General features: G+C 40.9%; 1 protein-coding gene across 5 annotated transcripts in view; it reads right to left on the reverse strand.

Moving 5' to 3' along the window:
- Window positions 1–319: 319 nt before the first annotated feature.
- Window positions 320–19,656, reverse strand: part of LOC108538022 (zinc finger protein 227) — a 69,370-nt gene continuing 50,033 nt past the window's right edge. For 3 of the 5 annotated variants that reach the window (XM_017885830.1, XM_017885831.1, XM_017885833.1), the window contains 4 exons: window positions 16,199–16,260; window positions 12,711–12,837; window positions 11,447–11,530; window positions 3,219–5,776 (listed from right to left, as the gene is read on the reverse strand). In XM_017885830.1, the coding sequence (XP_017741319.1) occupies window positions 3,657–5,776; window positions 11,447–11,530; window positions 12,711–12,837; window positions 16,199–16,260 (2,393 nt within the window). In that variant the 3' untranslated portion in view covers window positions 3,219–3,656. Of the gene's footprint in view, window positions 1,739–3,218; window positions 5,777–11,446; window positions 11,531–12,710; window positions 12,838–16,198; window positions 16,261–19,656 lie in introns of those variants that run through there. The other 2 variants (XR_001887984.1, XM_017885832.1) reach the window with 2 other exon arrangements.

Genomic DNA, 19,656 nt, shown 5'->3' on the forward strand with positions numbered 1-19,656 from the left:
ATCCACCTCCTAGGTTTAAGCAATTCTACTGCCTCAGCCGAATAGCTGGGATTACAGGCGCCCACCACCACGCCTGGGTAAAGTGGGTAACTTTTTGTATTTTTTGTAGAGACAGGGTTTTACCATGTTGGCCAGACTGGTCTGGAACTCTTAACCTCAGATGATCCACCCACTTTGGCCAGCCAAAGTGCTGGGATTAAAGGCGGCAGCCACTGCACCCAGCCAGCTTTTTCAAGATGGGGTCTCACCGTCACCCAGGCTGGAATGCAGTGGTGTAATCATAGCTCACTGCAGCTTCAAACTCCTGGGCTCACGTGATCCTCCCGCCTCAGCCTCTTGAGTAGTTGAGACTATAGGTGTGAACCACTGTGCCTGGCTGAGAGTCTGCTATTATACTATACTACTTTGTTACCAACCTTCTGACTTGGTCTCTTTAACACTAGTTTCTCCTAAAATGCCTTTGTCCTCTCAAGAAGCAGTAGAGGGATGCGGTTTGAGACTTTGTCAAACTACCTCTGAGAAGATTAAGAAGAGAATGAGAGGTAAATAAAGCAATGTTAATCAGTGGCATCAGTGACACTCCCAGGCTAGGAGAGCTCTGCAACAGTTCACAAGAAACCATTCCTTAACATTAACTGTGCTAGTACCTGCAAGGTAACATTGACTGGAAGGCTCTCATCTGAATATATCTGTCTTTGGATATTTCTATCAGATACTTTTCTTCATGATCCTACGGGAACATTTTATTTGGTTTAAAGGGTCAATACCCTGAGAATGCAAAAAACTGTAATGTTTGGGAGACTATGCCATTCAAAAATCATCTCTGGCATCAGTCATCCAATACTCCCATTCTCTCCAAAAGACAGAACCCCCAAGTTCTAGTTGGATGCATGTCCACATTCCCCAGTAAATATATGAATGATACTGGGAGACAAATATCTGATTCTTGAAGAATGAAGATGCAACACAGAATAGGGGTAAGGCTAGAAAAAAAAACCAAACACTATGATATTAAGAACTGGAGATAAAAGCAGGAACTCATCATTAATTCTTTCTACCTTTCTACTTCTCTTCCTGTCTATATACCTCTTTCCCCTCCTTCATCCCCTAGTGGAAAAAAAAAAAAAAAAAAAAAAGGCTTATCTATTACAGCTATTACCCAGATCTTGATGTTTAACTACCATCCCCCAATCAGAAGGATCTGAGTTCTCAAAGAAACAGCAAATTCCATGGATGGGGCAGGAAGAATACAAGATGAGCTTGGAATATTGTATTGTGTAGATGTGCTCAAATTTATTTAAAAATACATGACGGGCAAACAAGACAGAAGGGAAACTTCCTTAGTGTAGAACAACAATCTAACAAGTATTGGAGGAATGATGAAGGTTGAATATATCACCCTACACCGTCAGAGCAATTACTGATTTAGGCCAGACGTAGAGAATGCTTAAACTAGTGGAGGAAAATGTATGAAAAACAAGCTATTTATAGAGTCAGGAAGTTGCCCCACAAGTTGCCTTTGTAATTATTAATTATAAAGAAAAAAATAGTAATTTCACAGTGGAAAAACCCAGCACGGCCCTCCCCAATCAAGTGTTCCAAGTTAACATCACCTATAAAGGTACAAACATACCGTGTTTCCTGATGTGCTGCACACCACTTAGAGTCCTCAGGGAAAAAAATGTAATTCAAATCCAATTGTAAGGAAACCTCAGGCAAATCCAAATTAAGAGACATTCTACAAAATAATCTCAAGAATATCAAGGTCATTAAAAACAATGAAAGAGGTAGCAATTCAGATTAAAGCAGTCTAAATGCAATGTGTAATCTTTGGACTCTTGAACAGAAAACCAATAAATATATTATTGGGATAACTGTAAGATTTAAATAAGGTCTGTAGGTTACATAGTGTTATGCATTAATAGTAAATTTTCTTTCTGGGTGCAGTGCCTCATGCCCATAATCCTAGCATTTTGCAAGGCTGAGGTGGAAGGATCACTTAAGTCCAAGAGTTCGACACCAGTTTAGACAACATAGCGAGAGCCCATCTCTACAAAAATCTTTAAAATTAGGTGGGCATGGGGGTCAACGCCTGCAGTCCCAGCTACTTGAAAGGCTGAGTGGAGAGGATCGCTTGAGCCCAAGAGTTCAAGGCTGGGGTGAGCTATAATCACCCCCCTGCACTCAGCCTGGACAACAGAATGAGACCCTGTCTCTAAGTAAATAAATCACTGGAATGTTGTATTAAAGCTAAGTAGATATCCTTGTTCTTAGGAAAGCACCCTTAAGTATTTAGTGTAGGGAGAAGGATGTAACATATTCATATGGCAAAACTTTATGTATAAATGCATATAACATGTATAAGTATGGGTATATATATGCTCATACTTATTGAGAGAATAATTCAAACATGTTAACAACTGGTGAATCTGGGTAAAGAGTATATGGGAGCTTTTATATAATTTCTATAATTTTTCTGAAAGTTTTAAATTATTTCAAAATAAGTTTAAAGAAATATAAAAATATACATAAAGTAAAATCCCATTATTTAGAGAGAACTATAAATACTTATTCATCTATGCGTTTTACAAAATAGGATCACATAAAAATCTCACATTTTTTTTTTCAAGTTAATATACTCTGAACATCTTCCAACATCCACAGCTAAAAATTTACCTTTTCCCATTTGATGTCTGCATAGTGTGCTGCTGGATTGGTAAAGCACAAAATACTTTGGCAATCCAACTATTTCTGTTTGCTATTAAAACAATGATGCACTGACTATCCTTTATTTGTTTATTTATTTGGGACGCAGTCTCACTCTGTCACCAGGCTGGAGTGCAATGGCGTGATCTTGGCCCACTGCAACCTCCACCTCCCGGGTTCAAACGATTCTCCTGCCTCAGCCTCCCAAGTAGCTGGGACTATAGGCACGTGCCACCACGCCTGGCTAATTTTTTTGTATTTTTAGTAGAGACGGGGTTTCACCATATTAGCCAGGATGGTCTTGATCTCCTGACCTCATGATCCACCCGCCTTGGCCTCCCAAAGTGCTGTGATTACAAGCATGAGCCACCATGCCCGGCCATACTATCCTTTAATATACCTCTATGGCAGACATATATTTACTTCTGAAGATCAAAGATTCATCCCTGGGGATATATTCCTTAATTTTAAATCTATGTACCATATAAAATAATCATATTATGACTCCTTAGTTACAGAAAATTTTTAGTCAGTAATTTTATTCATTATTCATAGCTTTCCAGCTTTCATGAAAATAATGATCACTGTAGGTATAAAATGAAAATTAAAAGGAATAATAACTCAAAACTCTCCCTGGCCAAAAAACCAGTTAGCATATGGCAAATATCCTTCCACACATTATCTTCAGGCATATATTCACATTGAAAAGTGATCATTTATATTAACTAGATCTTACCAAGAGAGCCACAAGCCCCATTTTTCCCCTAAATACGAGTTCTATTCCTGTTCATGGTTCTATGTCATCATCTTGATGGATTTGTTAGAAAGATTCCAAGCGTGAATAAACCCCCTTCCACTCTCAATACTTTTATAGGGTTTACCACCAGCATGCACTCTCCAAAAACTTGAAAAGGTCCATTCAGACAAAAGTTGGTAACACACTTCTCATTTTAAAGCTTTTTGCCAATATGGACTTTCTGATGATATGTAAGACGTGAACGGTGACGGAAGTCCTTATCACATATGTCACATTTGTATGGTTTTTCTCCAGTGTGGACTCTCTGATGGGCTTGAAGACGTGCACTCTGACTGAAGCCTTTACCACACTCTTCACATTTAAAGAGTTTTTCCCTGGTGTGAACACCCAGGTGGACTCGAAGATTTGAGGGGAGACTGAAGGCTTTACCACACTCCTCACATATGTGGGGTTTCTCTCCCGTGTGGACCCTCTGATGATGGCGAAGATTCAAGCTCCTACCAAAGCCTTTCCCACACTCTTCACATTTGTAAGGTTTTTCTCCAGTGTGGCCTCTCTGATGGTATATAAACTGCGAACTGTATCTAAAGCCCTTTCCACACACATCACATTTGTACGGCTTTTCCCCCGTGTGGACTCTCTGATGGGATTGAAGACCAGAGGACTGACTGAAGCCCTTACCACAGACACCACATTTGTATGGCTTCTCTCCAGTATGGACTCTCTGATGTACCCGGAAATCGATGGCCTGACTGAAGCTCTTATCACACTGCTCACATTTATAGGGTTTCTCTCCTGAGTGAACTCTTTGATGAGCATGAAGATTTGATCTCCAACTGAAGCCCTTCCCGCATTCCTCACATTTATATGGTTTTTCTCCAGTGTGAATTACTTGGTGTAGTTTAAGATTTGAACTATAACTGAAATCCTTACCACACACATCACATCTGTATGGTTTCTCTCCAGTGTGGACTCTCTGATGGGTTTGAAGCTTTGAGGACTGACTGAAGCCCTTCCCACACGTTTCACATTTGAATCGTTTCTCCCCAGTGTGGACATTTTGATGGACTTGGAGATTTGAAGCCTGACTGAAGCCCTTACCACACTCCTTACATTTATAGGGTTTCTCTCCCGTGTGAACTCTGAAATGAATATGCAGATCTGTATTACGGGTAAAGCCTTTCCCACACGCCTCACACTTGTATGGCTTCTCTCCTGTGTGGACTCTCCGATGGCATATTAATGGTGAATTGTGGCTGAAGCCCTTACCACACACATCACATTTGTAGGGTTTCTCTCCAGTGTGCACTCTCTGATGGATGTGAAAATGTGCAGCCTGAGTGAAGCCCTTACCACACTCCTCACATTTATAGGGTTTCTCACCCCTGTGGACCCTCTGGTGAACACGGAGATTAACACTCCAACCGAAGCCCTTACCACACTCTTCGCATTTGTATGGTTTTTCTTCAGTGTGGACTCTCTGATGGCACTGAAAATTTGAACTTTGACTGAAGCATTTACCACATTCCTCGCATTTATAGGGTTTCTCTCCAGTATGAGTTCTGTAATGAATGATAAGACCCGTGCTGCTGCTGAATCCTTTGCCGCAACTGTCGCATCTATAGGACTTTTCTCCTGTATGATTAGATTGGTAAGAATGAAAAGAGCTCTTATTGAAGCAATCACCAGATTCATGACATCTATTGAGTTTCTCTCCTGGGTGGATTCTCTGAAGAGTTTGCAGATGTGAGCTTTGACTGAGGCATTTTTCTCCTGTGTGAACATTCTGATGAAGGGGAAGCCCTGGGTTATAACTGAAGCCCCTTCCACACTCACCACATGGATGGGGTTTCTCTCCTAAGGGTAATTTCTGATTGGTGCCATCACTAATGATTTTGCCATATTCATTACCTTTGCAGGGTTTTGGTTCTGTGTCAGTTTTAATATGCTCATGAAATGGTGACTTCTTCATGAAGTCTTCATGTATATGCAGGTTATTTTTCACATCAATTTGCTTACCTCTACTCTGAATCTGTGACTCACTCAGATATATAATCCTGCAAGAATGCTGGGTTCTCCAAAATGAAAACTCTTGATTTTCAATATAAATCCCTTTAGGGTTCATTATATTGTTCTCATTTTCAGAAACCTGAATAGAGTCACCTTGTAGTAACTGGGAACTCTTCCCCTGAAGACACCTGGTTAATTCCCTTGCAACCTGTTTCCAGATTTGCCAGCAGGATAGCTCTTGATTTGAAAGGTATTTTAATGCAAATTTTTGGAGTGTCTCCATCTTATTTTGATGCTGGCTGCCTATAAAAAAAAAAAAAAAAAAAGGCAATATTTAGAGATGAGGGCAGTAAATGCTTTCTTCAGAAATATCAGAATTTCACACTTAGGTCATGGGAGAAAGCCTTGATAAACCAGGGAAAAAGTGACCTTGTCCTTACAGCATCGTGTATTCTTTTGTCATGTTTTTCATACAGGTGTAAACAAAGAATGGGGTCAACAGGCTCCCATTCACTAAGTATAAACATGATCCATTTAGAACCATAAGTCTAACAGTTTAATATGAGAGCTAAAAGCTAAAATCAGGTAGCTGCAGGGCAACAGACAATCCACATTGCGACCTACAATAACATCAATTAATAGCCTACTCACCTCTTCCTCAGTAGGCTTATGACAAGTGGGATTCGAATAACCAGTTAGGTTAGAAAAGTTCAGACTGTAGGCATAAAATAGTATTTTAGATCCTGTTAGAAACTATTATCCAACAGGAAATTTGGGAAAGCAGTTGGAATAAGATCATTGTTCTAAAACCTGGTAGAAATCCAGGTCTCTGGACAAGAAGTGGAAAAGGGAAAGTTAATCTTGTGTAACTAGGAGAGAACTTCGGAGAGGAAAGAAATAGAACATAATGCAAACTCTCAAAGCCAACACAGAAGACGAAGAGAGGGAGAAGTATGTTCAGCTTGGAAACTTCCTCCCAGAAAGCAGGGAGCCTTGCTTGTTCTCTTGCTCCTGTCAGGTCTCTGCTCACATATTACATGTTACTCTATCCATGATGCCTTCCATAACACACGATCTAAAAATAAATCAACAGTACCACCATACACCTTTTTTTTTTTTTTTAAACAGTCTCGCTCTGTCGCCCAGCCTGGAGTGCAGTGGTGCAATCTCAGCTCACTGCAACCTCCACCTCCCAGGTTCAAGAGATTCTCTTCCTCGGCCTCCCAGGTAGCAGGGATTACTGGCACATGCCACTACACTCAGCCAATTTTTGTATTTTTAGTAGAGATGGGGTTTTGCCATCCTCGCCAGGCTGGTCTCAAACTCCTGACCTCAAGTGATCTGCCCACCTCGGCCTCCCAAAGTGCTGGGATTACAGGCTGAGCCACCACACCTGGCCTGCCATACAACTTCAACTCTTCCCAGTTCGATTACCCTGCTTGACTTTTCCCCACAGTACTTATTATTTGATTTACTATATACTTTCTTTTTTTTTTCCTTTGTCTCTTTAGACCCACTAGAATGTAATGGTCATGAAAAAAAACACGCATTTTGTTTTCTTCATTGCTTTATCCCCACTGTAACAAGGGTTTTCAAATTGCTGCGATGCATTAGTGCACCATGAAACCAAGTATATAACTTGTGACCAAAAAAAAAACCAGAATAAGAACATGCTTAGTGTGTTAAAAGCAATAAGAGTATCACTACAGGAAATACTTGTTTTAGTTTGTAAACATACACATAAATATAAACATATTTATGCTTAGTCAAGATGTAAAATTATACTTATGTTGAAGGTCATGGTTAGAAACGTATGAAAGACTTCGGCTTAAAATGTTTAGGGGGTGGTTTACCAAGTCCTAATCAAGTAATTTGCCTAAATGAAATGTTACATTCTAATAATACAAACTCAAAAAAAAAATATTGACAGTTATCTACACATTTCTGGATATGGCAGGATGAGTAATGACACGCGACCCCCAAGAGATGTCCACATCCTGAACCCTCAAACCTGCGAACAGTTAATGTTATGGCAAAAAGGAATTTACAAGCCAGGCAGCTCATACTTATAATCCCAGCACTTTGGGAGGCTGAGGCAGGTGGATCACTTGAGGTCAGGAGTTTGAAACCAGCCTAGACAACACAGTGAAACCCCGTCTCCGCTAAAAAAGAATACAAACTGTTAGCCTCGCGTGGTGGTGGGCACCTCTAAGCTACTAGGGAAGCTAAGACATGAGAATCACTTGATCCCAGGAGGCGGAGGTTGCAGTGAGCCAAGATTGCGCCACTGCACTTCAGCCTGGATGACAGAGCAAGACTCTTGTCTACAAAAATTTTTTTAAAAAGCAATTTATAGATATGATTAAACGAAAGCTCTTAAGGAGATTATCCTAGATTATCCAATGAGCCCGAAGTAATCACAAGTCCTTACAAAAGGGAAGAGGGAACTGTCCCAGATTTCACCCTATACATCTCCCCCTTTTGCTGGTTCCAATGTGTATCTTTTTTGCTATAATAAAACTGTAAGTCCAGGACGGGTGCAGTGACTCACGCCTGTAATCCCAGCAATTCTGGGAGGCCGAGGCGGGCAGATCACGAGGTCAGGAGATTGACACCATCCTGGCTAACATGGTGAAACCCCGTCTCTACTAAAAAATACAAAAAATTAGCCAGGTGTGGTGGCGGGCACCTGTAGTCCCAGCTACCTGGGAGGCTGAGGCAGGAGAATGGCGAGAACCTGAGAGGCGGAGCTGTAGTGAGCCAGGATCGTGCCACTGTACTCCAGCCTGGGTGACAGAGCAAGATTCCATCTCAAAAAAAAAAAAAAAAACTGTAAGTCCAGCACCTTCCCGAATTCTGTTAGTCATTCTAACAAATTATCACGGAACTCCCAAATTTGTAGCTACTTGGTCAGAGGTGAGCAAAATTATCTGGGAATCCCTAAACTTAGAGCTGGTATATAGAGAGCAGTCTTGTGGAAGACTATGCCCTTACTCTGAAAGTCCAGACTACCTTCAGGTGTTTGGTACCAGAAGTCACTGCAACATGTAAAGTGCTTCTCACATTGCTTGTGGTGGAAGCTAAGATTAATACATGTGGATGCAAATTACACTGGAAAACCAATTTAGAAATTCTGGAATTTTCTTTGCCTAATCAGGACTCACCTCAACTCCACAGGTATGTCAGTGCCTTTGGACTTCTGGAAACGTCCAATTCAAAACTGCTGAAGAACTACTGTATGTAAGTTATATAACTGTTTGGGTATTAGAGGGAAGGGAAAATGGGAAAGTGGGAAGTCAGCTGTATGGATGAGGCAGTTTTCACCAATGAGTAAAGCCAACTTGATACTGATACAAGGAAACTGATGAACTGTAATACCTGCCAGTTGCCACTGATAATTTTTGATAGTGTACTTACACATTCCAACAGCTGTGAATAGCTTTTATCTTCTAAGGTTAGTAGGTTTGAATATTTACATATCCAAAAATGTCTTAGAAATTACGAGTTATGTTAGACATCCACTAGAAGACAGTGTTCCCAAATAATTAATCACACTGCTGTGCTCTCAATCTATGAGTTAACTCTCAGAGTAAAAGGGATGTGATGTCTACTTGTCTCCATTCTCTTTAAGTTTTTTGTTAATAATTCTTATAAAAATAAACCCTTTGGCTGGGCATGGTGGTTCATGCCTGTAATCCCAACACTTTGGGAGGCTGAGACAGGGAGACCGCGAGGTCAGGAGTTCGAGATCAGCCTGGCCAACATGGTGAAACCCCATCTCTACTAAAAATACAAAAACAAGCCAGGCATGGTGGCAGGTGCCTGTAATCCCAGCTACTCAGGAGGCTGAAGTAGGAGAATTGCTTGAACCCAGGAGGCAAAGGTTGCAGTGAGCCAAGATCACACCACTGCACTCCAGCCTAGGTGACACAGCCAGACTACATCTCGGGGAGCGGGGGTGAGGAGGCAGGGGAAGCCCTTTAACATGTGTTCCTCTGACCTATGGAGAATGTTTCAGAATATTACTTGTACATGGAGCATAGTTGCAAAATCCTGAAACATGTTGAAGGTATCAAAGAAAAACCTTTGAGATAGGGTGGCAGAAAATGCTACAAGATTTGTTAAAAGAAGGACTTTATTATGCAAAAATGAAAAGTAACAATACCTAGGATAATTCCTGAGGTTAAGTTTGCATATGAAAATGAGACCCACTAAAGTGAAGCAAATATCTAACATTCCTAAACACATCAAACATGAAGCAGCATGTAGACCTAAAAAGGGAGATGAACCAAAGAAGATGAATTATATCCATCAACTACTCAGAGAATTCAGAGCCTAGTCTATCATGTTAATAGATAAGCTTCCTTGTTTTGTTTTTGGGGTGGGGAGAGCATATAAATTTACATCATCCACGGTGTCTCACACCAGTAATCCCAGCACTTTGGGAGGTCAAAGTGGGTGGATCAGGAGATCAGAAGTTCGAGACCAGCCTGGCCAACATGGTGAAACCCCATCTCTACTAAAAATACAAAAATTAATTGGGCGTGGTGGTGGTCACCTGTAATCCCAGCAACTTGGGAGGCTGAGGCAGGAAAATCATTTGAACCTGGGAGGTGGAGGTTGCAGTGAGCCAAGATGGCGCCACTGCACTCTAGCCTGGGTGACAGAGCAAGACTCAGTCTTAAAAAAAAAAAAAAAAAAAAAATTCACATCATCTAGGAATACCTAATTTTTATTTTTAATTTTGTGTGTGAGACAAAGTCTCACTATGTTGTCCAGGTTGGTTTCAAATTCCTGGGCTCACTTGATCCTCTTGCCTCAGCCTCCCAAGTAGCTGGGACTACAGGTGTATGCGAACATGCCTGGCTAATATTTTTTTATTTTTTTGTAGAGATGGAGTCTCATTGTGTTGCCCAGGTTGGTCCGGAACTCTTCAACTCAAGTGATCCTCCCACTTCAGCCTCCCATGTAGCCAAGATTACAGGTGTGCACCACCATACCCAGCTTACTTTTAATTTTTAAGTAAGTAGACCTGAGGAATATGCAAATTAAAGAGAAAGCAAAGAGGAGAGAAAGGAAAGGGGATGGAAAATGGAAAGAAGATGGTATTTTAAATTAATATGGTAAATTTAAACATAGAAGACCTCTCTAATGATATAACATTTGAGCAATGACTTGAGTGCAATAAGTAAGGTGCTGGGGAGACTCTCCACCAAGGCAATGAGGAGAGCTAGTTAGAAGCCATGGAACAGAAGGGAACTTGGTATGTTTAACAAATACTCCAAGGGCGGCCAGCATGGCTGAGATGATCTAAGCAAAGGGAAAGGAATGGAAGATCAAAGAGAAACTTGGTGAAATCTGACCAGAAAGGGTCTTGCAGTTCAGTACAAGGACTTTGAGTGAAATGGGAAGGTTATGAAGGCTTCTGAGCAGAGGAATGACATAATCTAATGTGTTCTTTAAAGAACCATTCTGGGCCAGGTGCGGCAGCTCACATCTATAATCCCAGCACTTTGGGAGGCTGAGGTGGGAAGAATGCTTGAGTCCAGGAGTTTGAGACCAGCCTGGGCAACACAGCAAGACCTCATCTCTACAAAAAATAAAAAATTAGCCAGGTGTCCTGATATACACCTATAGTCCTAGCTACTTAGGAGGCTGAGGCGGGAGGTCCACTTGAAATTAGGAGGTTGAGGCTGCAGTGAGCTACAGTCACGCTGCTGCACTCCAGCTTGGGTGACGGTGAGACCCTGTCTCAAAAAAGAAAGATATTTTAAAAAATAACCACTCTGGCTAACATTTAGAAAGTAAACTGTAGGAGCACAAGGGAGGAGGTGGGGAGACCAGCATGGAAGCTGTTGTTATAATCCAGGTGAAAGATGACCACATTTGGACCAGGGGGGTAATGGACATGGTAAGATGCAGACTAACCAGTACCTGAAAGAACAGACACAGGGTTCTCACCAGAATACCTACTTCTTTGGGTTTCTGTTTCCATCATCCAAAGCTTTTCTTCTGCTTCCAATTGGGATACCATATCTGGTTGGAAGGGAAGATGCCCTATGAAAATGTAGATTTATATGTATTTAAGATGAACACACAACTAAAATACATTTTTGTCTGAACTGTATAAGCCTCACAACCTCTAGAGTGATATTTTATTACTTATTTTATTTTTTATTTTGAGACAGAGTCTCACTCTATCGCCCAAGCTAAAGTGCAGTGACACAATCCCGGCTCATTGCAACCTCTGCCTTCAGGGTTCAAGCAATTCTCCTGCCTCAGCCTCCTGAGTAGCTGGGATTACAGGCACCTGCCACTATACCTGGCCAATTTTAGCATTTTTAGTAGAGATGGGGTTTCACCATGTTGGCCAGGCTGGTCTCGAACTCCTGACTTCAAGTGATCCACCCATCCTGGCCTCCCATATTGCTGCGATTAAAGGCATAAGCCACCATGCCCGGCCTCTAGAGTGATTTATTTTAAGATGTTTTTAGATCATGAACTATAATAAGAAATTTAGGTTGTGGCCTAGTTCATATACATATTTATGTGTGTGTGTGTATATATATATCTCATGTTATACTTAGCCAATGTCTGTTTTTATCACATTTGCAACACTGTATCTCACATCATTCACTGAAAATTGTCACAGTTTTTGATGCAATGTGAGCAGTTCCTGATAAGGAACTCTGATATTTTCTATCCTTATCTGTTTTATTTCACTGGGAAAAAAAAGCCAATATAATGCACTAAGTTAATGTATTGATGGGTTTCATTTGAAAGACAAGGTGTTTGAAAGATAAAGCATAGAAGCTAAATTGTCCATTTACGGTTCATTTAAAACAGGGTTTTGCAACTGCAGCACTACTATTTTGGACTGGTCAATTCTCTGTTGGGAGCACTGTCCTGTGCACTGTAGGAGATTTAGCAGAATTCTTGGCTACTACCCACAAGATGCCAATAGCACCCCTCCGTCAGGTGTAACAACCATTTCCAGACATTGCCAAATATCTTCTGGGGGCGAAATCACCTGTGGTTGAGAACCAGCAATTTAAAAGGACAGAATTTTGCCTGAACAGGAAGACCGGAAAAACCTATGCTGTTTTCCCAGAGATTAGAAAACCTTTCGTCTTCAAGAGCAAGGAATTGTTTTAAAAGGTTTAAACCCTTGAACACCTGAGAGCAAAGAGATTCTCAAGGGAGTTGAAATTCAGGGTCAGACAGTGCCTGTCCTCACCCACTGCAACCAGGTTCTTGAAGTTCTCCACCATGACATCTCGGTACAGCTTCCTCTGGGTAAGATTCAGCAGTCGCAGTTCCTCCCTGGAGAAGACTACAGCCACATCCTTGAATGTCACAGCCTCCTACAACATCAAACAGATGTAACCTCAATCTTACAACCAACCTCCACTGGAAGAAGGGTGGCATCAAGAAGGAAAAGAGCACTACAAAAAAATTGTTATAGATTCCAAGAGATCTGTCCATTTTCAGTTGTGATAGTTTTCCCTCTCTCACTATCTCCTACGTCCGTCCCCACAAAGCCTGGACTTTATCAGTGTTTTTTGTTTTTTTCTTTTTTGAGACAGAATCTCACTCTGTCACTCATGCTGGAGTACAGTGGCGTGATCTCTGCTCACTGCAACCTCTGCCTCCTGGGTTCAAGAGATTCTCCTGCCTTAGCCTCCCAAGTAGCTGGGATTACAGGCGTCCACCACCATGCCTGGCTAATTTTTGTATTTCTTTAGTAGAGATGGGGTTTCACCATGTTGGCCAGGCTGGTTTCAAACTCCTGACCTCCAATGATCTGCCCGCCTTGGCCTCCCAAAGTGCTGTGATTACAGGTGTGAGCCACCCCACCTAGCCCTATCATTGTTTTTAATGTTTGCAAAGCTCACAGGCCTTCAGCAACCCCCAGGACGGGTATATAGCTCTTCCTGTGCTTTCAAGGCACATGTCACATCCACCTACTACAGGATGCACAGCTGCTTAAAGCACTGGCTCTGGAGTCTGGCCAGGTTCAAATTTCAAGGTTTTGCCTTTTACTAGTTATAGGACCTTGGGCAAATTCCTTAATCTCTCACTAACTCAATTTCCTCTTCTTTATCATTGTATCTAAACTATAAGGTGTACGAGCCTGACACAGAAGGATCACTTCAGGCCAGGAGTTTCAGGCTGCAGTGAGCCATGATTGTACCACTGCACTTCAGCCTGTCTCACTTTTTAAAAATAAATACATTTTCAGGCTAGGCGCAGTGGCTCACACCTGTAATGTCAGCACTTTGGGAGGCCGAGACGGGCAAATCACTTGAGGCCAGGAGTTTGAGACCAGCCAGGCCAAGATGCTGAAACCCCATCTCTACTAAAAATACAAAAACATTAGCCAGGCGTGGTGATATGCATCTGTAATCCCAGCTACTCAGGAGGCTGAGGCAGGAGTATCACTTGAACCTGGGAAGCGGGGGTTGCAGTGAGCCAAGATGGCGCCACCGCACTCCAGCATGGATGACAGGGGTGAGACAGTATCTTAAAATAAATAAACGTTTAAAATTAAAATAAATAGATCATAAAGTGTTTGAAAGGATGATATGAATGAATATATGTAAAGCACTTAGAAGTGCCTGGCACACCATACGTGCTCAATAAATTCAAACAACGAATATCTTTATGATCTCTTTTGCCCCATTTTGTGACTATATACAATAGTATTCCTTGAAACTGATGATTTATCTTTAACCAATCCAAATGATGTACAATTAATTACAGATTTTTACTCTAACCAATACTGCAAAGATCCTTTCACAGAGATCATGGTCAAGAAGAAGGAACTGCAGAGTCACAGAATATTTACTTTAAAAATTTTGGAAGTGTAATGGAAGATTTTCCTCTCCAAAGGTTTTCCCAGTTCACTTTTCATGCAACAGTATAAGCATTACTGAATTTCTAGACCCTGGCTAAATAGGACTCAGTTCCTTTTCTAAAAGGTCATTGACAATGTAAGTAAAACCAATATATAAATAGAAAGCTATTTTATTAACATTTTCACAGATTTATTACTGACCATCTTTTTTTTCATAAATTTGTTTCTTTTCTTTATGACACTCCTACTCATTTCTTTTGCTCATATTCCAGTTGGAATTTTCTCTATATTACTAATCTTAACAGGAATTTTAGCCATTAGACCTTTACCTAATGTTTATGTATATGCCACCGGTTTGCTGCCTGATAGCTTTTGCTGTAGGGAAATTTAAAACACTTATATAAAAACTGTGCTTGAGTATCTACGTTCATGGAATGACTAAGAGACAAAACTAGAGAAGAGATAGGCATTGAGATGGAAACTGGATGAGGGGCATTGCTGGGGTCTATCCTCCAAAAGGTAACATCAGGGTCAGCTGCACTGGTTCACGCCTATAATCCCAGCACTTTGGGAGGCCAAAGTGGGTGGATCACCTGAGGTCAGGAGTTCAAGACCAGCCTGGCCAACGTGGTGAAACCCTGTCTCTAATAAAAATACAAAATTAGCCAGGCATGGTGGTACATGCCTGTAATCCCAGCTACTTGGGAGGCTGAGGCAGGAGAATCACTTGAACCCGGGAAGCAGAGGTTGCAGTGGGCTGAGAACATGCCGTTGCTCTCTGGTCTGGGTAACAAGAATGAAACTCTGTCTCAAAAGAATAAAAAGGTAACATCAGGTACTTCTATGATATGCGCTCATGTCTGTGAATGGAAAACTCTTTTGTTCTGTCTACCTTTACATGAAAATAGAATACCAGATATTCCTAATAGTTGGAAGCTTCAGTGTCCAATGAGTCAGCTACCTGGGAAATTTGGGGCAGCTATAAAATGTTCCCATAATCTGTTTCTTCCTATTTAAACTGCAGATAAATCATCTCCATCCTCATATCTGAAAAATGCAATGACAGATGGAAAGGGCTGGCAAGACATCTAAGTACTACTGGACCCGAAATTTACGTACATATAGTTACTTTGATGAAGTAAATTCATACAAGAAATAAATGAGTGATAAAAACATAAACAGGAAAAAATATATAGCTCTTCTTCTCTGAAAGCATCTAATAAAATTACACCATGTCATTCTTTAGATGTTCTGTTTACAAAACACCTGAGGGAACCAACATGAAACTGAGACATGAACCTCTTCAATGCAGAGTTCCTAAAACTTTAAGGACAAATAATATTGAATTCCACCAGAATTTCTTTTGATGGAATTGTTTTTATGTGTAGGAAGAAAAAAGTCACTGTATTTACTTTAAAGTAGTAAAATTCTTAAAATTTCTGGAAGGCTAAATAAGGAATAGTTTCTTTTGTTGTTTTTTAAGGGCACTGCAATTCAATGGCATATGATGTAATCACATACAATGCAGGTGATGCAATTAAGTGGAGAATACACACTTGAAAATTTCATCTACCCAAGTATTGCAAAATGTGTATGAAAAAGGAACATGGGAAAATGAAAAAAGCTAGTTCATAAGTAGGATAGTAGTGTAGATTATTTTTGATTAAAGCTTCTATTATTTTTTCAAACACTGTTTTGTAAAATAGTAAAGGTGATAAACTAAAACAAACAAAACACATACATGTTAGCATACAACATGCCCTGAAGATCTGTTTTCCACTAACCTTTCCAAGAAAGACAAAAAATAAATCTCTAATCTTTGAGAAATAAATCACACCTTAAAAGACAGTAAGGAATCCTTTACTTACCTGAAACTTGGTCATTTTCTCCTGCTCCTTCTGGGGAAGGTCATAGTCCTGAGATGGCATAACTGGGGAAGACCAAAGACGCCATGAGACACAAGCCTGCTGTTAGCCCATGTGGACATATAAGGAAATTACAGAAATAGCCCTACTTCAGACAGGTATAGCCACATACAGTTTGGTAAGCAGAACATGGACTGTATTCCAGCTACAAAAAGGCATGATAGTTCAGGGCCACTGGGCAGTGAACAGTCTGCACAAATGCAGCATCCCTGCTACAAGGATATCTGATGGCAGAGACAGTAGGAAACAAGAGGCAGTGTAACAACATATGAGGGCTCTCAAGTCAAGTATCTGGGTTTAATTCCTAGAAATGATACTTACCAGCTGTGTAACCTTGGGGATACTAAAAACCCTCTCTGTGCCTCACTTCTCTTACGTATACAATAAGGACATGGTAAGAATCATAAATCGTACCTCCCTCATAGGGTTTTTCCAAGGATTAAATAAGTAGATGGAGAGTTCCAAGAACCAGGAGACCCTTTCTCTTATAGTTACAAAAAAGCAGATGAGGCCTGGCATGATGGCTCCTGCCTGTAATCCCAGCACTTTAGGAGGCCAAGGAGGGAGGATAACATGAGGTCAGAAGTTTGAGACCAGCCTGGCCAACATGGCAAAACCTCATCTCTACCAAAAATAAAAAATTAGCCAGGCGTAGTGGTGCACGTCTGTAATCCCAGCTACTTGGGAGGCTGAGGCACAAGAATTGCTAGAACCTGGGAGGTGGAGGTTATAGTGAGCCAAGATGGCGCCAATGAACTCCAAACTGGACAACAGAGTGAGACTGTCTCAAAAAAAAAAGCAGATGACACTTTGCATTATACACTTGGCTTGCAAATATTGCTCTCCTATGAACGTCACCTTTAATTTCTGATAAGCCAAAATCTGACTTAAAATTTCTTTTTATTAATTTGTTGCCCAGCTAGTAATATTTTACTGACACTGATATCAGTTTTCTAAAATGTATCATTCCAGGTCCATTTAGTTCATTAAGCCTGGAAACAATCATTGGTAAATCTCTTTTATGTGCACAGAGAAAAACACACAACAAAGGGAAAGATAAAGACACAAATGAAAAATCAAGAAACATGAAAGATAAATTGAGAGGCTTCCATATTTGTCTAACAGGAATGGGAGAAGAGAATGCAGGATGGAGGGAATGACTGAGAGGTCTTAATTTCAAGATACAATTGCTGAGAATTTCACACAGTTGATAAAAGATACAAGTTTGCATACAGAAATTCCGAATAGTATCAATAAAAATAAACATACTCCTAAACAAATCACAGTAAAACTCAGGAATGCAAAAGACTAAACAAACATAAAGAACTGGAAACAACAATCACCTTAAAGCTCCTAGAAAGAAAATATAGTTGACCTAAAAGAAATAACAATTGGCTTGACAGAAATAGGGTAACAGAATGGAGATTTAAAACAAATGAATATTACCTCCAAAATAAAGAAATTGTCAACCTGAATTCTATGTTCAACTAAATGATAATTTACATGAGAAAGAAACAATATTTTAGCTGAAAAAAAAAGAAGAAAAATTTGTAACCATGTGAACCCTAAAAGATGGACTGTAAAAAGCAATGGTAAGAAAACATTTGTGACTATATTGGTAATATAGTAATCTTTGTTTAAAAAAAGCCAAAGAACTATAATGACAAATTTTGAGGGTGGTTATAATAAAAAGTAGACCTATAAACACCTAGTCTTCTTAAAAAAACCTAAGTCCTTCTTTAAAAAAAAAAAAAAAGGTACAATCATGCTTCCTTTTTCCTTTCTTTTTTTTTTTTTTGAGAATGGAGTTTTGGCTTTGTCGCCCAGCGCTGGAGTGCAATAGCACGATCTCAGCGTCACTGCCAACCTCTGCCCTTCCCCAGGTTCAAAGCGATTCTCTCACCTCAGACCCGTCCGAGAGCTGGGATTACAGGTACACGCCCCACCACGCCGGGCTAATTTTGGTTTTTTAGTAAAACGGGGTTTCACTATGCTGGCCAGGCCTGGTCTCAACTCCTTGACTTCAAGTGATTCCCACCCGCCTTCCAAGCCTCCTGAAGTGCTGGGATACAGGCATGAGGCCACCAACGCCTGGCCCCATCTTCTTTTATATTTTTTTTTTAGTCCTCAATATTCCTTTCAGAATAAGAACACATGCTGATTAAATTTTAGTGTTTTGCCTAAGAGAATTTTTTTTTTTTTTTTTTTTTTTTTGAAGACGATCCCTCGCTCCTGTCGCCCCAGGCTGGAGTGGCAGTGGGCGCGGATCTCGCTCACTGCAAGCCTCCGCCTCCCAGGTTCACGGCCATTCCTCTGCCTCAGCCTCTCTAAGTAGCTGGGACTACAGGCGCCCAGCGCGCACCGCGCCCGGCTAACTAATTTTTTTGTATTTTAGTAGAACGGGTTTCACCATGGTCTCGATCTCCTGGACCTTGTGATCCGCGTCTCGGCCTCCCAAAGTGCTGGGATTACAGGCGTGAGCCACCGCGCCCGGCCGAGAATATTTTTAAAGTTAGAAGAATGACACAAAACCATATAAACCCCAGACCAGTTGAGCACAAATAAAAGGGAATAAGTTGAACAAAAAAACACAAGAAAGGAGAACAAAATATACACAGAGATAGTAAAAGCAAATTATCCCAGACTGCACTAAAAAAAAAAATTATATAAATATATTCTAAAAGACACTACGAAAACATAATGACAAAAGTTTGAAAGAAAAGACCAAAAAAAGAGATACTGTACCGAGCAAATGGCAAAATAAAGCTTCAGTTTCAGAGGTCATGGTAAAATATGAAAAAAAACTGACCCCAGCTACTCAGGAGGCTGAGGCAGAAGAATCGCTTGAATCCAGGAGGCAGAGGTTGCAGTGAACCAAGATGGAGCCACTGCACTCCAGCCCGGGCAACAGAGCGAGACTCCATTTAAAAAAAAACAAAAAAAAAACCTGACCTGATGTCTGGTATATGCTTTAAGACAACCGTCTGCAGCCTTTTTGGCACCAGGGACCAGTTTCGAGGAAGACAATTTTTCCATGGATGGGGACAGGGGAGATGGTTTGGGGATGAAATGTTCCATCTCAAATCATGAGGCATTAGTTACATTCTCATAAGGAGCGCACAACCTAGATCCCTCGCATATGCAGTCCGTCCTATGAGAATCTAATGCCCCTGCTAATCTGGCAGGAGGCAGATCTCAGGCGGTACCACTCCAATCACCTCCTTCTGTGCCGTCAGGTTCCTAACAGGCCACAGACTAGTACCAGGTCTGCTGCCCAGGGGTTGGGGACTTCTGCTTTAAGACAATCTAGTTTTTTTTTTGTTTGTTTTTGTTTTTTTAAAGGAGGGGGAGGTGGAAGGAGGAGGAGATAGTCTGCAGCAAATGTTGTGTTGGTTACATGG

Source organism: Rhinopithecus bieti, unplaced genomic scaffold, assembly GCF_001698545.2.
Source record: "Rhinopithecus bieti isolate Rb0 unplaced genomic scaffold, ASM169854v2 scaffold_15643, whole genome shotgun sequence".
In the NCBI taxonomy this organism is placed as follows: Eukaryota; Metazoa; Chordata; class Mammalia; order Primates; family Cercopithecidae; genus Rhinopithecus; species Rhinopithecus bieti.